The sequence below is a fragment of the Alnus glutinosa genome, chromosome 2 (genome assembly GCF_958979055.1).
Source record: "Alnus glutinosa chromosome 2, dhAlnGlut1.1, whole genome shotgun sequence".
Classification (NCBI taxonomy): domain Eukaryota; kingdom Viridiplantae; phylum Streptophyta; class Magnoliopsida; order Fagales; family Betulaceae; genus Alnus; species Alnus glutinosa.
In genome coordinates this window covers 19117379-19137358 of record NC_084887.1, presented here as the reverse complement: position 1 = coordinate 19137358, position 19980 = coordinate 19117379, and the positions used below count along the sequence as shown (strand labels likewise).

The 19980-nt window shown below is 41.6% G+C and overlaps 1 protein-coding gene across 3 annotated transcripts in view; it reads left to right on the top strand.

Moving 5' to 3' along the window:
* The window catches only part of LOC133861509 (anaphase-promoting complex subunit 5), a 44995-nt gene that overhangs the window by 9669 nt on the left and 15346 nt on the right, over nt 1–19980 (top strand). For all 3 annotated transcript variants that reach the window (XM_062297293.1, XM_062297294.1, XM_062297295.1), the window contains exons 5-12: nt 285–462; nt 569–647; nt 785–870; nt 2178–2307; nt 2446–2478; nt 3537–3785; nt 11699–11776; nt 11891–12153. In XM_062297293.1, the coding sequence (XP_062153277.1) occupies nt 285–462; nt 569–647; nt 785–870; nt 2178–2307; nt 2446–2478; nt 3537–3785; nt 11699–11776; nt 11891–12153 (1096 nt within the window). The remainder of the gene's footprint in view (nt 1–284; nt 463–568; nt 648–784; nt 871–2177; nt 2308–2445; nt 2479–3536; nt 3786–11698; nt 11777–11890; nt 12154–19980) is intronic.

Genomic DNA, 19980 nt, shown 5'->3' with positions numbered 1-19980 from the left:
GATTCTAGGGAAGTGACTTAGACATATCTTTTTTGTCGATAACCTCATACCAAGAGGATGCCGTTAAAATATCCCAAAATTGTTTGGCCTGGAAAGAAGTCCTTGAAAACAACCTAATATGTGAAGACCATTGTCTCCCTTAGGCCCAAGATTATCTGCCATTGGTTGCACCTCCCTCCACCTACATATTTTGGATTACTTAAATGATGCTGGTTCTTTCAGATTTGATGCTTGATGTCTTGATGAAAGTGTAATGGTAATCATATAACAAACTAAACATGCAGATATTGAGGTTGCTGCTGACCCAAGATCCAAACACAGTGACAAAGGCAGGGAGGCTTCTCCCTATATTCATCCTCCAAAAGATGCATCAAGAGATTTTGAGCCCAATAGTGGGATATTCCTACGAACAAACTGGCAGATACAAGGATACTTACAAGAGCAGGCTGATACAATTGAAAAGTTAATGATATGTTCACTTGTTCTATTTAAAGTAAAGCTTTTCATCTGCAAACTTATAAAAGTGCACTATAGGTTGTACTGAATCTCAAGTAAAATCTTGTGGCAGGAATGGAAGCTCTTTCTCTTTAAATGCTTTTGAACTTATTTTAAGGCGGCTCCATAAATTAGCACCTGAGCTACATCGTGTAAATTAACTCCCCTTTTTTTCATACGCTTCTTTTTTGGTACTACTTTTTTATTTTTTATTTTTTTTCTGTCTTTTCTCTTTTCTTTCCTGCATTTTAAATCTGTTACCTTTTCTCTATGCTGGATTGTGATGTAGGTTCACTTCTTGCGTTACTTGAATAGCCTTTATCATGATGATTATCTTGCTGCTTTGGAGAATCTTCACCGCTATTTTGATTACAGGTGAACAAAATTTTTAGCTTGCTATTTAATTTGGAAATGTTCTGCTTAATAAATTGCCTTGATATATTTAAAACTGAAATTCCTATATAGAAAAGACGTTTAATGCCCAATAAGCTTTTATAAAGATTTTTAGGCTTTTAGAGCATCCCTCCGTCCACACTAGACATTATCAGAGAAGAGAGGTTTTTTATTTTTTATTTTTATTTTTTGATTTTTTTCTGAGAGGAAGAGGATTTTCCAGGAGAGAGTTAAGCATGAGAGGTTTGAGTTTTCATAACTTTCCATGAAAGATTTGCTCATTTTATTTTCTAATTTTATGTTTCGTTACGGCCAGAGGACTCAAATGACACTTAGATCTTTTGGTAGCTTATTTAGAAATACTATAGTTCAATAACAATACATCTCTAAGAGCATTAGTAGCAGATGCCCTATAAGTAGTTCTATTCCCTAAAATAGGGAAAATTTGAAAAAAATGTGCAAAATACGAGTCACAGCAGCTTCCTCATTTTAGATGAAGATGCTTGGGAAGTACTGTAGCTTCCCAACATATTATTTTAATAAAAAAAAAATGTTTCTCTCTCCTCTCTTCTTCACACATCATCATTCCTCAATCTCAAAAAACAGCTCTCTCTCTCCTCTCTCATTCAGTTGTCCTCATTCCTCAACCACAAAGAAGATGCAGACAAGAGAGAGAAAGAAGATGGACGGAGAGAGAGAGAAGAGTTTATGGAAGAAAGAAAAAAAATAGATAGACAAAATAGGAAGAAGATGGAGACGAGAGAGAGAGGGAGAGAAGACGGAAAAAAAAAGAAAAAAGAAAGAAAGAAGAGAGACAGACGAGAGGGAGAAGAAGACGGAAAAAAAGAAAGAAAGAAAGAAGAGAGACAGATGAGAGGGAGAAGAAGACGGAAAAAAAAAAATCTGAGAGAGAACCGGAAGAGAGAAAAAAAAAAAAGTCTGGAGAAAAAGAAAGAAGAAGAAGAAGAGGAGGAGGAAAGTTTGCAATGAAATTAAAAAGAAAAAAAAAAGAAGAAAACAAAGTAAAAGATAAAAGAAATATTATTTTAATTTATAGGGGAAGATAAATGGAAGCTGTTGTGTGGTGTTTTTGTATAGGGAAAAAAAAAAGTGGTTTGGTTCCCTAAATTTTCCCTAAAATAGGGAAAATGGTTGGGAATCTGCTGCTAGTGTTCTAAGAATTTGATCTTTTTGTTGTCATTATCCTCTTTCCTAGTCCTCTTGTGATAAATTCAGGCAGAAGTTTATGTATAAAAAATGAACTAATCTGGAAAATGTCACCACAAAAGTGCAGGGACAGAAGGAATTGACTTCGTTCCCCCTGCATCTAGTTGGAATGATTTCGGAAGATATGAAATTGCTTTATTATTTCTTGGGGTGATGCATTTCCAGTTTGGGCATCCAAAGCAAGCTTTAGAGGTGAGCATGAGGAAAGCGTCCTCCCAAAAGAACCCTCTTTTCCATTTTCTCTATTATTTCTGATATTTCAGACTTGTAGCAGTTTCTGTTAATACCCCTTGCAGTTGTTCAATAACAGTTTTGCTTCACACTGTTTAGGTTTTGACTGAAGCAGTTCGTGTTTCTCAACAGGTAATCTCCTTATTTATCTGCAATTATTGTTATTATTGGTCTCTTGCACATGTAGATCACTTATGCTTTCAGCCTTTAGAGGCTTTTTCGCTGATAGCTTGGATCAGTTGAAGTGATCTACATTGGGGGAATTGTTAACTAGAATTTGAGAATGGTGCTTGATGATAATATTACTCAAACAAAGATAAAGCATATGAAATCCAAACCCTTTTTGGAGGAGCACTTTGCTGGGTCGTGGTCTTGTTCACCATATTTGGAAGCAGGTTCCTCTATGTGTTTTGTGGGGCTTGTGGCGTGAGAGAAATTCTAGGCTTTTTGAGGATGTGGAGGTACAAGTTGGGGCTCTTTGTAGAAATGTACTTAATATGTTATATCTTTGGGTGTCGGCGCATAGCTTGGGTAGTATGCCGTACGCTGATTTTTTACTTTCTTGTTCGTTTCTGTCCTCTAATTAGGGGCACCTTTGTATACTTCCTGTGTACTAGGGTTGCACCTCTCTGCGCTTTTTAATGAGTTCTTACTTATAAAAAAAAAAGAATGGTGGGAAATAATATAGCTTTAAGATTTGAAGATTCCTACTTATATATTCATAAAAAATTTGAAATTGGTTGAATGTTGTCAATTTGACATAAGTGGTTCAGCTAAAGTAGGATTACAGTCTGGCTTTATGTGACTATTGCGGTATGGAAATAGAAAGAAGGGGATTGGCTTTCCTCACACTGTCTTCGTTTTTGGGTAATGTAGGAGATGGAAAACCAATTCAGTGTCAGAGCCTGATTTTCAAGTGTTTGGGTTTATGTGAAATATGTAATAGCTTAAGATGTGTGCATTAAAACATGTAGAAAACAACTTTTGATGGAGCACATGGAAACCAAGATTTGAGAGTGGGTTTGTCCCCCTAGGTCACATCAGGTGTAACTTGAATCCAATAGTGCATTACAATATGATGGTTATTTGTTGTAAAGCACCAAAATGTTTTCCTATTGGTTGTATCCTTTTTCGTTCCATTATTTGATGTCTTTTGTGCAATGGGGACTGATGTATACCAATTTGTGCAGCAAAGTAATGATACTAGTCTTGCATACACTTTAGCAGCTATCTGCAACTTGTTGTCTGAAGTTGGTGTCTCAAGTACAGCTGGGATACTGGGATCATCAATCTCACCCTTGACATGTATAGGCATTTCGCTGTCTGTTCAGCAACAACTATTTGTCCTCCTCAGAGGGTCTCTGAAGAGAGCAGAAAGTCTAAATTTGAGACGATTGGTGGCTTCCAATCATCTTGCAAAGGCTAAGTTTGATTTGATGGTAAGAATTGGAATTTCTGTACTTTGTGGCCTTTTCTCTTTGTAAGCTTTATTTGTTATGTCTTCCCCTTAAAATGAAATACTATGCATGAGTTACTGGTGCAAATTAGTCCACTTTGTATTAGTGCTTTAATGTACATGTTTGTCATTGGTGGATGGCTATCAACTTAGTGTCCCCCATTTAAAAAAGGCTTTAAGATGCAACAATTATATGACATAATAGTACCTCATTATTTAGATTGTTCACAACTCTTTCATCCAGTGCTGACCCATGCTTGCCCGCAAGATTTTGTCTTTATTGTTAAATAAATATGGAGTGCCCATGGAGTGATAGTTATTTTTACAAATAGATTCTTGCGATATTAAAGTAGAAAACTGCTGCCACTTTGTTACCTTTCTATCATTCAAATTCTCCCCCTGGGAAAATTTAATATATATTAAAAGATCCATGCCCATCTTGTTAATAATCTCTCACAATTGGAGAAGATAATGATTCCATAATAAGTTTTGCTGGATAGAACTTGTGACTAATGAAGTAAGGACATGACTACAATTTATTGAATAAATCTCTTCCAATCAAGGTTCAGACCTTCTAACAGAAATTAATTTCAAAAGTTTAACAAAAAAAGTGGAGGGTTGACAATTTTGTAACTTGGTTGAGTTTGTATTAGTTTTAGCCTATTGAAAATAACAAGTGAAGGGCATGGCTACAATTTACTGAATAAACCAATTCTTTTTTCAACATCAATTCAGACCTTCAAATGGAAATGTAATTCTATAAAATAAATGAAGGGAAGGAGGGTTGTAACATTTGTAACTTGGTTGACTCAAACTTAATTTTTGTTTTGACCAGGCAAAAGTTTTATTTCAACTTGAAGAATTAATAACTTTCTTGAACTCTTAATGTGCTTTCATTGTTAGATTTGAGTCTTGAACATGACGCTATAACCTTGTAACAGTTTTTTTCAGAGCTAGAAATGTATCCTATATTTCAATTTGGCTTTCTCCCTACAGTATTATGCATTCTGTAGTAGATAAAAGTTGATAATGCAATGGTGATCTCTTTGTACTAGCCTCATTGTCTCAATAGGCAGTTAAGAAGAGAACAACCGAGTGCCAAATGATACAATAACTCGAAAAAGAATTCCCCCACACTTTTATGTTTCCTTCTAGATATGTTTCACCGTGATCCATATGAGGCCATTCTCTGGATGCTTTATTTTCTAAATCAATCTTTCAAGTCGTCAAGTGAAAATTGTCTCTATTCAGTTTTGGATGCCTTCAGCAGTCATGGAACCAGTGGGAATCTTTATTCTAGTTATCTTCTTGCTTGCCTACGTATGCCCACTTTACCACTCCCTCCAGATTTGCCACTCCCTTCAATAGTCCTATGTGTTTAGGAGCCATGTGCCAGTTAGAGGCCTAAACAGTCCTCTGTGTTTAGTCAGGGCTGGCTCGCACCCTTCAGACCTTTTGGTTGCTTCGGATTCTTCTCCCTCAATTTCTTCGTTGGTTTTTGGCCCCTTATCCCATAAGTCATCTTCTGGGTTGAGGGTTAGGAATGAGCTGGATATTGTTCCGATCTCGGAGGAGGAGGAAGTTTTTTGTGGGGGTATTTCTAGTAAGCAGGAGGGCTCAAAGGAGTTATCCTCTGTTGTTGCTCAATCTGTGCTCAGTTCTGTTTTTGTGGAGGGTGGTGTAGGTGATGAGGTGGAGGGTTTGGGCCCGATATCGGTTTTGCCTTTGGTAGTGGAGATGGACAAGGATTCCAGTTTGATTGTGTCTCCTAGATGGGTGATGAAGAGGGTGAAGGGTTACTACAAACTAATAGGAGTGTCATGTGACCAATTTGAAGATAAATTGTTGGCTTTGTTTGAACTAATTGAAGCCAGGCGGGTCCAATCTTTGGCTATGGTTCCCTTTGTGTCAGGAGTGAAAGGTCAGAGGGAGATTAAGCGGCTGGATTGCTCTATTAACTATGACAAGAAGGGGGTTCAATCTTATAGAAGGAGAGGAAAGGGTAGGGGCTTGTTTTGCGTTAATGAAGCTTAAAATTCTATCTTGGAATGTTAGGGGAATTAATGAGCTAGACAAGAGATTGCGTATTAAAGGGCTCATTAGAGATTGGAAGGTTGATTTAGTATGTTTGATGGAGACAAAAATGGAAGTCATTACTAGAGAGGTGGTTCGAAGTTTATGGGGTTGCCAACATGTGGATTGGTGTTTTATGGGGGCTAGTGGGGCGTCAGGTGGGATTCTAATTATGTGGGATAGGAGGGCTGTGGAGAAGGTGGATGATTGCGTGGGACGGTATACTTTAGCTGTTTCGTTGCGTAACGTTGATGATAATTTTTTGTGGGCGTTTGGGGGTGTGTATGGGCCTAATGATGATGGGGAGAGGAGGGCGTTGTGGAATGAGATGGCTGGATTGATGAGTTGGTGGGATAGGCCGTGGTGTTTTGGGGGAGATTTCAATGTGGTGCGGTTTCCAAGTGAGCGTTTCGGAATTGGTGCTTTTTCTGCTGCTATGGAAGAGTTCTTGGAGTTCATTCATGGGTAGAGCTTGGTGGATATTCCTCTCCAAGGAGGGCAGTTCACTTGGTCCAATAATCAGGTATGGTCTAAAATTAATAGGTTTCTGTTATCTCCGGAGTGGGAAGAACATTTCCCTTATGTGTCACAAAGTCGTTTGCCTAGACTTTTATCGGACCATTTTCCTTTGATGTTGGATTGTGGAGTGCAAAGAGAAAGGAAAGGATACTTCAAATTTGAAAACATGTGGCTCAAATCCGATGGCTTTGTAGAACTTGTGCAACGTTGGTGGGAGTCTTATGATTTTCAAGGACTGCCAAGTTATGTGCTGGCTAAAAAGTTGAAAGCTTTAAAGGTGGACTTGAAGAAATGGAATGCAGAGGTTTTTGGTGATGTGGGGAAGAAGAAGAAGGAATTATTGGAAGGTATTAAAGAGCTGGAGTGTTTTGAAGAAGCTCGGGGGCTAGTGGAGGAGGAGCGGGTTCAGAAGTCAGACATGATCAGGGAGCTGGAAAAAATATTCCTGTGTGAGGAGGTTAATTGGAGGCAAAAATCTCGGGCTTTGTGGCTAAAGGAAGGGGATAATAATACTAAATTCTTTCACAGGGTGGCTAATTCCCATCGGAGGCACAATCATGTGGGAGTCTTGAGGATCAATGGGGCTCTGTCTTCTGATTCGGTGGAAATTAAGGATCATATTGTGAATTATTATGACTCTCTGTACACCGAGCAGAGTTCGTGGCGGCCTAGGGTGGATGGGATTTCTTTCTCCTCCATTGACGCGGATGAGTGTCTCTGGTTAGAACGAGGTTTTGAGGAGCAGGAGGTGTGAGAGATGAATGGGGATAAGGCTCCGGGTCCAGATGGTTTTTCAATGGCGTTCTTTCAGCAATGTTGGGGGGTTCTCAAAAAAGATATTATGGCGGTTTTTTCGGAATTTCATAATAGTCGCCAGTTTGAGAGGAGTTTGAATGCAACTTTTATTTCCCTAATTCCCAAGAAGGCAGATGCGTTGGAGGTTAAGGATTTTAGGCCTATTAGTTTGGTGGGAGGAGTCTATAAAATTATTTCTAAGGTCCTTGCTAACAGGCTCAAATCAGTGTTGGGGAAAATTATCTCGAGCTCTTAGAATGCTTTTATTGGTGGAAGGCAAATCTTGGATTCAGTTCTTATAGCCAATGAATGTTTGGATAGCCAAATGCGGTCAGGAGAGGCCGGGTTATTGTGCAAACTGGATTTCGAGAAAGCTTATGATCACTTGAATTGGGATTTCCTTCTTTACATGCTTCAGAGATGTGGGTTTGGGGAGAGGTGGAGGGAATGGATTAAATATTGCATTTCCACAGTAAAATTTTTCATTTTGGTTAATGGTACCCCTTCTGGTTTCTTTCAGAGCTCGCGGGGGATTAGTCAAGGTGATCCTCTTTCTCCTTTGCTGTTTGTGGTGGTTATGGAAGCGCTTAGCAGGATGTTGTATGCGTCTATGCGTCAAGGCTTGCTGTCAGGCTTCTCAGTGGGCATTAGGGGTAATGAAGCTTTAGTGGTGAATCACTTATTGTTTGTGGATGATACCTTAATTTTTTGTGGAGTACAGGCTGAGCACGTTCGAAATTTGAGGTGTACCTTCTTATGTTTTGAAGCGGTGTCAGGGTTGAGGATCAATTTAGGCAAATCCGAATTGGTCCCTATTGGCGAGGTGGAAGATGTGGAGTCTTTGGCACATATTCTGGGGGTGTAGAATTGGGTCTCTGCCGATGACTTATTTGGGTATGCCGTTGGGGGCATCTTTCAAATCTATTTCTATTTGGAATGGGGTTATTGAGAAGGTGGAACGAAGGCTGGCTAGTTGGAAGAAACTTTATTTATCCAAGGGTGGTAGGGTGACGTTGATTCACAGCACTCTTTCCAGCATTCCTTCTTATTATTTATCTCTGTTCCCTATTCCTGTGAGTATAGCTAAAAAACTTTCAAAGGAATTTTCTCTGGAATGGTATGGGTGATGAGACTAAATTTCATTTAGTCAATTGGCATCGTATTTGTTCTCCAATCAAGGCTGGTGGACTGGGAGTTCGTAATGATATTAATTTTAATCAAGCCTTATTGGGGAAGTGGATCCGGAGGTTTTCTCAGGAGCGCGATGCTTTGTGGAGATCGGTGATTGAGGTGAAGTATGGGAGTGTGAGGGGAGGTTGGTGTTCTTTACCGGTGACGGGGCCTTATGGTGTCAGTGTTTGGAAGTTTATTCGAAGGGGGGGATAATGTTGCCAAGTTTTTGCGTTTTGAGGTGAGTGATGGGTCCCATATTCGCTTCTGGCATGATTTATGGTGTGGGGACAGGCCTCTCAAGCTCCGTTTTCCAACTTTGTAGACTGTTGCGCGTTCTCCTGATGCTTGGGTGGTGGATAATTTGTCTATGGTAGGAGGTGTGGCTCATTGGAATGTTCTCTTTACGCGCAATGCTCAGGATTGGGAGTTGGAGATGGTGATGTCCTTCTTCGAACAGTTATATATACTCTAATCGGGTTCGGCATGGGGAGGTTGATAGGGCGGTGTGGATTCTTTCCAAGAGGAGGAATTTTGAAGTGAAGACTTTCTATAAAGCTTTAGTTTGTCACGAGGCGGCTTCTTTTCCTTGGAAGGGTATATGGCGTGTTAAAGCTCCGAAGCGGGTTGCGTTCTTTGTATGGACAGCAGCTTTAGGAAAGATTTTAACTCATGACAACTTACGAAAGCGTGGTATTGTGGTGGTTGAGTGGTGTGTTATGTGTAAAAAACATGGGGAATCCGTTGATCACCTTCTTCTCCATTGTGACGTGGCTCGGGTTGTTTGGAGTTTCTTTTATAGTTTGTTTGGGGTGGAGTGGGTTATGCCTAGTAGTGTCTTGGATTTATTGAGTGCTTGGGGCACTTTGCTGGGTCGTGGTCCTGTTCACCGTATTTGGAAGCAGGTTCCTCTTTGTGTTTTGTGGGGCTTGTGGCGTGAGAGAAATTCTAGGCTTTTTGAGGATGTGGAGGTTCAGGTTGGGGTTCTTTGTAGAAATGTGCTTAATATGTTATATCTTTGGGTGTCGGCGCATAGCTTGGGTAGTATGCCGTACATTGATTTTTTACTTTCTTGTTCGTTTCGGTCCTCTAATTAGGGGCTCCTTTGTATACTTCCTGTGTACTAGGGTTGTGCCCCTCTGCGCTTTTTAATTAATTCTTACTTATCAAAAAAAAAAAAAGATTCTCTTGGTTCTCTTTTTGCAGATAATCTCCATATTCCATTTGCAAATAGTAGCTTATTTTTGCTGTTTCCTCAGCTATTATATCTCAAGAGAATCTCGTCTGTATATCCTCACATAATTTCCTAATAAATGCAAACTTTTGGGAATCCTAAAGTTCTATTTCCATCGCATGCAGGTGGTAAAAACCTATGCATATGCTGCCATCCCAATGCCCAACACCAGTTCCTTTCATATGTTCATGCCTATTTTGCTTGTTCCCAATTGCCATTGCTTTTCTGCCACTTCCTCAGACTAGCATCCCATACCGAAGCTGCTGAAGAAAATTCAATGTTCAAATATCAAGAGTTGCTGGCTTTCATTGTTATTGCCATGGGAGCTACATTTGGAATTACACAAGATGCCTTCTCCATTAGCGAGCTTGTTCTGCAATCTGTCTTTCATTGTCAACCAGCGAATAAATCCTTTCCTAAGTATAATGTCTTTGGCTTATAGTAGGTGTTGCCAAGCTGCTCTTCCCAAATTTTCCTTAAGTTCCCACCAACCTCTGTTAAAGGTAAATTGTGCCTTGCTGTTTGGTGCTGTCCATTCTTTCCTCAATTAGGTAGTTCAGCTCTTCTGTCCAGTTCTATGCCCTTAGAATACCCCTCTTTTCTAACGTAGGAAGAAACCATCAACATTCCTCCAAAGACACTTTTGCTTGCATTGGAAACCCTGATTCCCCTATGGCCTCCTTGCCAAATATGTCTACCAGAGTCCAGAGCACCTGCTTCAACCAGTTAGCACATTCTAAATTCGAAATATTTTGACTCTTCATTATGAACATGTGCTTTATTTACTTTTCATCTATTTCTCTCATATTAATGTTTTCCTCCAATCCCAGCTGTAAGCACACAGAAGCTTTTGGCTCTGCACACTTCTAATTCTCGATTAGCAGATTAACACTAAGCGCATTCACTTGCCTGAAGTATTGGTACTTCTGCAATATATGCCCACATCATCTTTATGATGGCTGCAATATTCCAGTCATTGTGTCAGCTTCCATCATAATAGACGTGCTTCTGTATTAAAATTCTGACTGTTACAACCCTCTAATTCGTGACAGTCATGATTTTGGATCTGAAACTTCACCTAATTTTGGTTGATTTTGAAATTTAGGGTAGACTCAATTAGTGGGGTTGAGTCCACCTTATTTGAGCTATTTGATTGTATCAGCTTACGAATCTTAAAATTTACCACTCATTTGAATGTCGAAAGACCTATGCAACAATATAATATATTTCAAATGTCACTTCCATATCTGTAGTAATAGAAATAATATCAATAGAAGAAGCATGCAGGAAAAAGCAAGCATCTGATCAGATCAATCAAGAGATAGGGGTTCAGCCAAACATCTTTGACCTGCCTCTCATGGTTAAAAAAGTGGTTAACCATCTTGAAAAATTGCATATCATCCACCCGAAAAACGCATCTGGACTACAGCCAACTCCCCTGCTCTCATTCACATACCGTGCTCTTAAGTAATTCTCCTGCTACTGAAATAAGCCACTGGTTCTACCTACCCTTCTTCCCTCTCATAGGTTTGAGGGAGAGCACCGGCCAGCACAGGCACACTAGCTAACCTAGAGCCAGAGGGTGAAGCAGTGTTAACCTCTCCTTTCCAGCCATTCTTCCCCTCCCAACAGTAGAACTGACTCGCCCCACATAAAACTACAAGCTTGAAGCAGCATTTCACAATTTAATCAGAGATAGCTCAGCAAGTGCTCCAGCCACTTGTCATAGCGCCTTTCCACCAAGCTTGTGCACTTCTTTATATTTATGAATGCCCAAATGGAAGGGAATGTTCAGCCCGCCAAATGCTGGCATTTGATCCACTATCTTTGCATGTGTATATGCGCACCCAACCACCCACATGTGCTTATATTCATTGATATGTAACCACTACTATATTATCTAGATGCATGGTGACATAGTTGAAAGGTGATATTGTCATGCATCTGTGTGAGGATGTAGTTGAAAAAAAATCCAATATTCTTTGATCCCTGTGAAGTGATGAAATGCATGTTGGAGAGATTTTGAGAGGACAGTGGAATTTAATTTCCTATAAGTTTACATGATCACATCAAGGAAATTGAAATAGTTATGTCTTCATGTGCAGCATGTGCAAAGACCTTTACTATCGTTTGGTCCTAAAGCTTCCATGAAGCTCAGAACATGCCCAATTAATGTTTGCAAGGTAATATGAGCCTTTGATGATTATTCTTTGCTCTTTGTCCATTTCAGATAAAATTCTAAATCATTGATTTCTTAGTGCTGTTGCTTTCTTTCTTATTGAGTATAATATTTGCAGGAATTGAGGTTATGTTCTCATTTGATTAGTGAATTTGCATCTGAAAGTTCTACAATGACGACAGATGGTGCTTTTAGTACTGCCTGGCTTAAGAATTTACAAAAGCCATTGGGTTCAATGGTTTTGTCCCAAGATGGAGGATCTGGAAGCAATACTAATGCTTTCCAGTTTTGTGCACAACCAAGTTCAATTCCTAGATCTGTATTGCAATTAGTAGGTTCTTCATACTTGCTCCGAGCCACTGCATGGGAGATATATGGCAGGTATTTTTAACACAAACACTGTTAGTCTTGTTCCTTTTTTTAATGCTTATTTAATTTAGCTCTTGATAATTGTTTTTTTTTTTTTTGTTAATTTCTGTATAGAAGTAGCAAAAAAATGACAAACCCTAACTTTATTTTGAGTTGATTTCTAACCTGAAATGATCAGGTTGATCTTCTTGTATATTGGTTGCTTTGGACCCTCTTATCTAGTACTATCTAGAAAGAAATTATTAATGAAGTTTTGAGTTTATCATAAAAAAGAGGGGTAGCGGTGTAGCTGGAGAGGTCTGGTTCTGTTTCCCGACAGTTGTGATGGGCGGGGCTGGAGCCATGTTTCAAGCGAGCTATCTAAAGTCTTGATGACATTTCTTGAAGACGCTGGGAAGATGGGTAAGGCAGCTGGGTCTATGTCGTTCGCGGAGGTGGTGCGTACGGCGGCTCCCGTCTCTGTCAAGGGCTACGGGAAGAAGCACGATGGTGTGTACGGTGGGTCTGAGTTGGAAACACGGCAGGCGGTGGCTTGGGGTGTTTTGGAGGAGAATTTTCCGATGGGAGGCGGTGGATTGTTTTGATTTGGAGAAGCAATCGTTTTGTCCCCTAGGTAATACCCTTCGTGTTTCTGCTGGCTCCAGGTGCAGTTCGATGAGTTGCAGGGTTACAGAGGGTGATGTGCCAGATGCTCAAGAGGGCTAGGGCGGTTTTAAGAAGGGATTGGTTTTGGGTTGGGTCTAGTAGCTTGGGTTCCATGACCAATACCAAGAAGGCTATTTTGGTGTTCTGATGCAGTTGTGGATTCGAGCTTGGTGACTTCGTCGGGTTTTGGAGCGACTGATGGGCAGTTCTTGGTTACTCGTGGGATTTCAGGTTTGTCGTCGCCAACGGCTGGCAATGGTCCTGATCCGAGTTCCCTTGGTCCTGTTTTGGTGTGTTATGGGCCGAAATCTTCTGTGCAAGCCTTCGGATTAGATGCTTTTGTTGTTATGGGTTTTGTGACTTCAAGTTCAACGTCGTCAGTGGCTGCGTTTGGTCCTGTTTCGACTTCCTCGGGTCCTGTTATGGAGTCTTCTGGGCCGAAATCTTCTGTGCAAGCCTCTATCCCTTTTGATTAAGCTTCCTTTGGGCAACCCTTTGCGCAAGCCTTCTTTCTGGGGGTAGACTCGACTGATAAGGTAGACTTGGCTACTGAGGGGTCTCCTTCGGAGCCCCTTCTTCGGGGGCGGCCACTTTGGATGAAAGGCTCTGCTTTTATCTTTCGATGATGTCAGAGTGTGGGGCTCCTATCTACCCATTGGAGTCCAAATCGGTGTTGAGATACTACCGAAGATCGAAGGTAGGTAGAGGAGCTCAGTTGGACGCTTCTTTGATTGGGGAGGCTTTGATGGCAATCAGTACTCTGATGCTGCTGCCTTCGTCGGAGCTTGGTGGGGGAACAATCAGCAAGTCTCCTTCGGCTAGCCTTCTTTGGCATGGCTTCATTCTCTCGAGCGTTGAGGCCCTTCTTTCGACTGGAGTAGGTGGGTATCCTCTCTTCGACTCAGTTTGTGGGTGTGAAGATGATGGGCGTGCCAAGGCTTGGGTGCCCTCCTCTGTTGTTGTCTTCCTTAGAGGTGAGTGAATCTTCGAGAGATGAGATGTTTTTGAAGGGGTTGGTGGTTCTCTCGAGCCCGCGATAGAAGTTGATGGGGCGCAGCGTCAAGAGGTTTAGGTTTCATTCTCCGCTCCTAAGTTTAATGGGAGTAGAGAGGTGAAAAACTTAGAGTGCTCGATTAATTATGATACTAGAGGTTTTGGTTCTAGCCGGAGCGAAGTCAAGAGTGCCCTTGCTGTGATGTAATGGCCTCTGGGTTTTGTGGGCTGGTTACTGTTGGGGTGTTTGGGTTTTCTGGGGTTTTTTTTTTTTCAATGTCCTTTTTGTTTGCTACTTGTGCTTAGGGGTGCCTTTACGCTTTTCATAAATTTCTCTACTTACCTATAAAATAAAAAATAAAAAAGAGGGGAAGCAAAAAAGGGAAAGATATGTTTGGCACGATGGGTTCCATCATGGTTTCGGGCAAGGGCGCAAATCTGAATCCCTCTTCTAGTGAACCCGTTGGTTCTCCAAGGGCCCTGCTGCCATATCTTGCAATTGTTGTTGGTTGTCCGGGCAAAGCTTCTGGGTATTCATCAGACGTTGCATACGATTCTTTGTCACGGGTCTAACCTTCGATCACCCACCCGCTAACACCACTATCTTCTGGAGCTCTTGGGTACTCCATAATCGTATCAGCAGTGACACAGGTGTCGGTGTTAAGGGTGTTAGTCTGCGGGTTGATGGGCTTTCACAGTTGGGTACTCCTTTGGGCTTGTCCTCCGACGTAGATAAGGTTGTCGTTCCTCTTCTTGGCAGCATATAATCTGTGAGCTTTCCTAAGGTCGTGGAATGGGCGGTAGATCTAAGAGATGGGAAGTGAGTTGTGGTTCCAAGACTATATTTTGGGCCTTTTTCTACTCCTATGGGAAGAGGTTGGGTGAAAGCTTGAGTATGGAGCAAGATCTCTTGCTCTCATGCATACTTTCCTGTTGTTAGGTAGAAAAGCTGGTTTAACCCTGGCTAGTTGCAGTGGGCTTGTAGAGTCTTCTTTTTACTTGGTCCTCTATCCGAGGGAGGAGCTAGAGGATAGAGAGCCTTTGAATGTTCAAGCCCGTGTAGTCATTTAAGAGCTTGCTTTGCCTGCTTTTGAGGCTTCAGATTGGGTGGTTTAAAAAGTTAAGAGCTTTCTTCATTTTGTGGGTTTGTCCTATGGCTTGAGGATGAGGTGATGGCGCTGTTTAGTGCCACTGAAGCAAGCAGGGATCAGAAAGGGCTGGCTAGCCGTAGTTTTATTGCCAAGTTAGTAAACAGAAGGCATCGCAAACTAAGGAGGTTAGTTTGTTCTGTCAACTATGACCTTAAGGGTGGTCAGTCTACTAGAGGTAAATGCTAGAGTAGGGTTTTATGAGAGGGCCGTCTTGTGTCTAGGGCTGTCTTGCGCAGTTTATGGGGTTGTCTTCATGTAGATTGGTGTTACTTGGGTTCGATAGGGGCTTCTGTACGGATATTATTAATACGGAATAAAAGGGTGGTGGAGAAAATTGAGGAGTGTGGGAGTAGGGCTGAGCATGGGGCGCGGGGGCGGGGATGTATGGGGTGGGGATCCGCGGGTATGGAGAAGAATGCAGAACAATCAACAAGACCTGAATTCAAAGAACGATAAAACAACCCAGAAAATCATATGTGACAACCACTAACAGAGCTTTAAATTAATTCCATAAATGAACAAATCACTGACAACGCAAAGAACATAATAAGCAAAATATTACAAGATAAAGAAAACCCAAATGCTAAATGTTCCAAAGAAAGCACAACCAATCAAGAACACCCTCAAACAAAGCATCAAAAAACAAACCTTGACAGCGAGCAAATCAAACAACCCAACAGAGACAGAGACGTTAGGAGGAGCAAACAAGGACATATTCTAAGAAGAGGAAGAAGACGAAACGAGAAACGAGCAGGGGCCTTCTCTTTCCTTTGCTGCGGGTGCATGCGGGGTGCGGCGCTGTGCTTCACTTTTTTTTTTATTTTGATAAGTAATTGCAATTTATAAAAAAAACGCGCAGAGGGGCGCAACCCTTATACACGGGAAGTATATAAGAGAACCCATAAAATGGACGAACAGAGAATAAATTTAAAAAGTCTACATAAGTAAAAACACTCAAACTATGATGGGGCGCTATCCAAATATATAACGTATTGAGCAACCGCTTCCGTAGCTCCACCATAGATGTCTCTACATCTTCAAACAGCCGCGCATTCCGCTCCCTCCAAATACACCACAACAAGCACAGAGGAGCTAACCGCCAAGCCTCTTTAGCATGACCACACCCAATCGCCGCCCCCCAACTTTTCAACAACTCCAACACCGTTTGTGGCATAACCCACACTACCCCAAATAAAATAAGTATGTAGCTCCAAAGATCCCGGGCGACTTCACCAAGTGATCAACAGACTCCCCACTCTTCTTACATAAACAACACCACTCAATCATTATAACATTCCTCTTACGCAAGTTATCATGCGTCAATATTTTACCCAAAGCCGCTGACCATACAAAGAAAGCCACCCTTGTTGGAGCCTTAACACGCCAAATATTCTTCCAGGGAAAAGATGGAAAAGATGGGCCATCTTTCCTAATAAGCTCTTCATAGAAGGATCTCACCTCAAATAAACATTTTTTAGAGGGATTCCACACTAACTCGTCACCCTCTCCATGTCGAGCCGAAATGGAGTATAGTCGATCGAAGAAAGAAAGGACCATATCCATCTCCCAATCCTGGATTTGTCGCGTAAAGAGAACATTTCACTGAATTACACCATTATGAACAACCAAATTATCCGCCACCATTGCATTTTTGTTCCTTACTATACTAAAAAGAGCTAGAAAGCATTGCTTCAAGGAACTATCCCCACACCACCAATCATGCCAAAACTAATATTTGATCCATTCCCCACTTCAAAACGAACAAAATTACGAAATTTCTCCCATCCCCTCCTTATATGTTTCCATACACCCACTCCAAAAGAATTCGAAACCTCTTTTGAGCACCACCTACCCTTTAAACTCTCAAATTTGGCATCAATCACCGATCGCCATAAAGCCTCTCTCTCCCTACCATATCTCCACAACCACTTACTCAAGAGTGCTCTATTGAACTGGATGAAGTTGTGAGCTCCCAACCCACCTGCATGCAAAGGAGTACAAATCTTGTTCCAATTCACTAGATGAAATTTGGCCTCGTCACCAATGCCACCCCAAAGAAAATCCTTTTGAATTTTATCAAGACGATTAGCCACCCTCACTGGAATAGGAAACAGAGATAAGTAATATGTAGGAATATTGGAGAGCGTACTATTAATAAGAGTCAACTGGGCACCCTTTGACAAATACATCCGCTTCCAACCCGCCAACCCCCTTTCCATTTTTTCAATAACACCATTCCAAATAGAAGTGGACTTGTAAGAAGCCCCCAATGACAAACCCAAGTAAGTCATAGGCAAAGATGCAAAGAGTGGCGCTGTGCTTCACTGCTTTGTGCGACTCAAAGAGCAGCTAGGGAATTTTCAAGGGCCCCACCCGCACCGCACCGTGCGGGGGGCCCAAATAGAGGCCCGTGGCCCGCACCATAGGTGCGGTTTTTATGCTAGAGGGGGCGGGGCAGGGCGGGTATTGCAGGGATTTGCTCACTCCTATGTGGGAGTATATTCTATGCCATGCTCCTTTAGAAAAGTCGATGACAACTTTGAGTGAACTTTCACGGGTGTTTATGGACCTAATGTTGATAATAATAGAAGAATACTCTAGGATGATTGACTTTTGTACTTGATGCAAAGGTAAGAACATATTAGTGCCAGATCTCGTCTTCCTCTCTGCAAAAAAAAACCCTTAGCCTTCTATGTTTTGCCTTGTGAGGGTGGGAGCTCCCTCCCTCCCTCCTCTACCGGTTCCCATCTAGTGTTGGTCCTCTGTTTTTCGTCTTCTCTTAGGTCTTTCAGCTTTGGGTTCTTCTTGTTGGGAGTAGATCTACGGTGGTGGGATCTTCTCCGGCGTGCTCGCGCCTCGCTTGAGACCTCACCGGCTTGTTCCGATCCTCTCCGTCGGCATAGATTCTGTGTATGGCCGCCACGTCGTTGTGTGTGCTTTTTGGTTCTTTCGCATCTTGGGTTGTAGATCTACGGGTTTTGGGACCTCCTCTTTGTGCACATGCCTCATCGGGGGATTCTCCGTTGTGGTCCAGTTCTTCCCAGCTGTCGGCGCAGTTGCGGGTGGCCACCATGTGCCGTTCCAACGCGCGTGGCCGAGGGAGTTTCTGATTTTTGGGTGCTAGATCTACTAATTTTGGGACCTCTTCTTCGCGCACACGCCTCTTTGGTGTCTTCTCCGGCATTTTTTGCTCCTCCGATAGTCTTTCAGGTTGGTTCTGCGTCGCGTTGGTGCACGTGGTGCCATGCGCTGCCGGTTCTGCTGTTTTTCCCCCCCTGTATTTCTGGCTTTTTCTTTGTATTTTGGATTTGTTCTTTGTCGGCTTCCGTCAGCTCAGGTTTTGGCTCTTTCTTGGGTTTGTTTGTTGTTTTTTGGGAGGGTTCGGGGTTTATGGTGGGTTTGTTGGGTTGGGGTAGTTTTAGGGCTGGTTTGGGTGTTTGTTGGGGGCTTCTACTGTATTTTGGGTTTTATGTGGGCTTTGGGTGTTGTGGGTCCTTGTGGGTTTTCTTCGGTTCTTTTTGTAGGCTAGCTGGGTTGGTCCTGTGTATACTACCTGTGTACTTAGGGGCGCCTTATGCTTTTTTAATAAAATCTTCTTACTTATTAAAAAAATACTTTAGGATGATTAGTTGGTGGAATACACCGTGCTATAATGGGGGTGATTTCAATATTGTCCGCTTCCTGAGTGAGAGATCTAGCGATTCTCGTTCGTCCCCAGCTATGTTGAAGTTTTTCGAGTTCATTTTTGAACAAGGTCTTATGAACATTTCTCTGGTAGGTGGTAACTTCATTTGGTCTAATAATTGTGATCCTCTGTCATGGTTCAGAACTAACAGGTTTCTCCTCTCTTCTGATTGGGAAGCCCAGTTTCCTAATGCCTCTCATAGGAGGCTCCCTATAGTTTTATTGGATCACTTCCCTCTATTACTTGATTGTGGTGATGTTAAGGGCAGATGATACTTCAAGTTGGAGAACATGTGGCTAAAATCCTAGAGATTTGTCGAAAAGGTAAATTAGTGGTGGTTGTCTTACGACTTTCAAGGCTCCCCTAGTTTTGTCTTGGCTCGCAAACTAAAAGCCTTGAAACTTGACTCTAAGAAATGGAATGAAGAGGTTTTTGGCAATGTTGAGAAGCAGAAAAAGGTTTTTTAGGATGAAATCTGCAATCTTGAAGTTATTGCAACATATAGACCATTATCTAATGAGGAAAAGGGTAGAAAGGCTGAGATTACTACTAACTTGGAGATGACTACTTTTTTGGAAGAAGTGAGTTGGAGATAGAAATATAGGGCCCTTTGCTTGAGGGAGGGAGATAAGAGTACAAAGTCTTTTCACTGAGTGGCCAATTCGAATAAAAGGAACAACAACGTTGATTCATTGGTTGTTGATGTATCCATTTCTTCATATTCTACAGAAATAAATGAGCATATCCTGTAGCTTTACATTTGCCTGTATTCAGAACAATTCAGTTGGCAACCTAAACTGGATGGTCTTTCATTTAATTCAATCGATGCTGAGGAGGCTTTGTGGTTAGAAAGTTCTTTTGAGGAAAGTGAGGTCTTTGAGGTGTTGAAAGCCCTAAATGGCGATAAGGCCTTGAACCCTGATCGTTTTTCTTTGGCCTTCTTTTAGGCTTGTTGGGGGGTTCTTAAAGATGATGTCGTGAATGTTTTTCACGAGTTTCATAATCAAGGAAAGTTTGAAAGGAGTCTTAATGTCATTTTTATCGCCCTTATTCCAAAGAAGGTAGGGGCGATGGATATTAAGGATTTTTTGGCTTATCAGCCTCGTGGGTGGCATTTGTAAGATTATCTTTAAAGTTCTAGCTAACATTCTTAAATTGGTATTGAAAAAGGTTCTTTCAAAGTCTTAGAATGCTTTTATCAGGGGGGACAGATTTTTACCTCCATCCTCATTGCAAATGAATGCCTTGATAGTAGAATTCGATCAGGGGTTCTAGGTGTGCTCTGCAAATTGGATTTAGAGAAGGCTTACGATCATTTTAATTGGAAGTTTTTGTTGTATTTGCTGAGGGAGTTGTGGCTTCAGG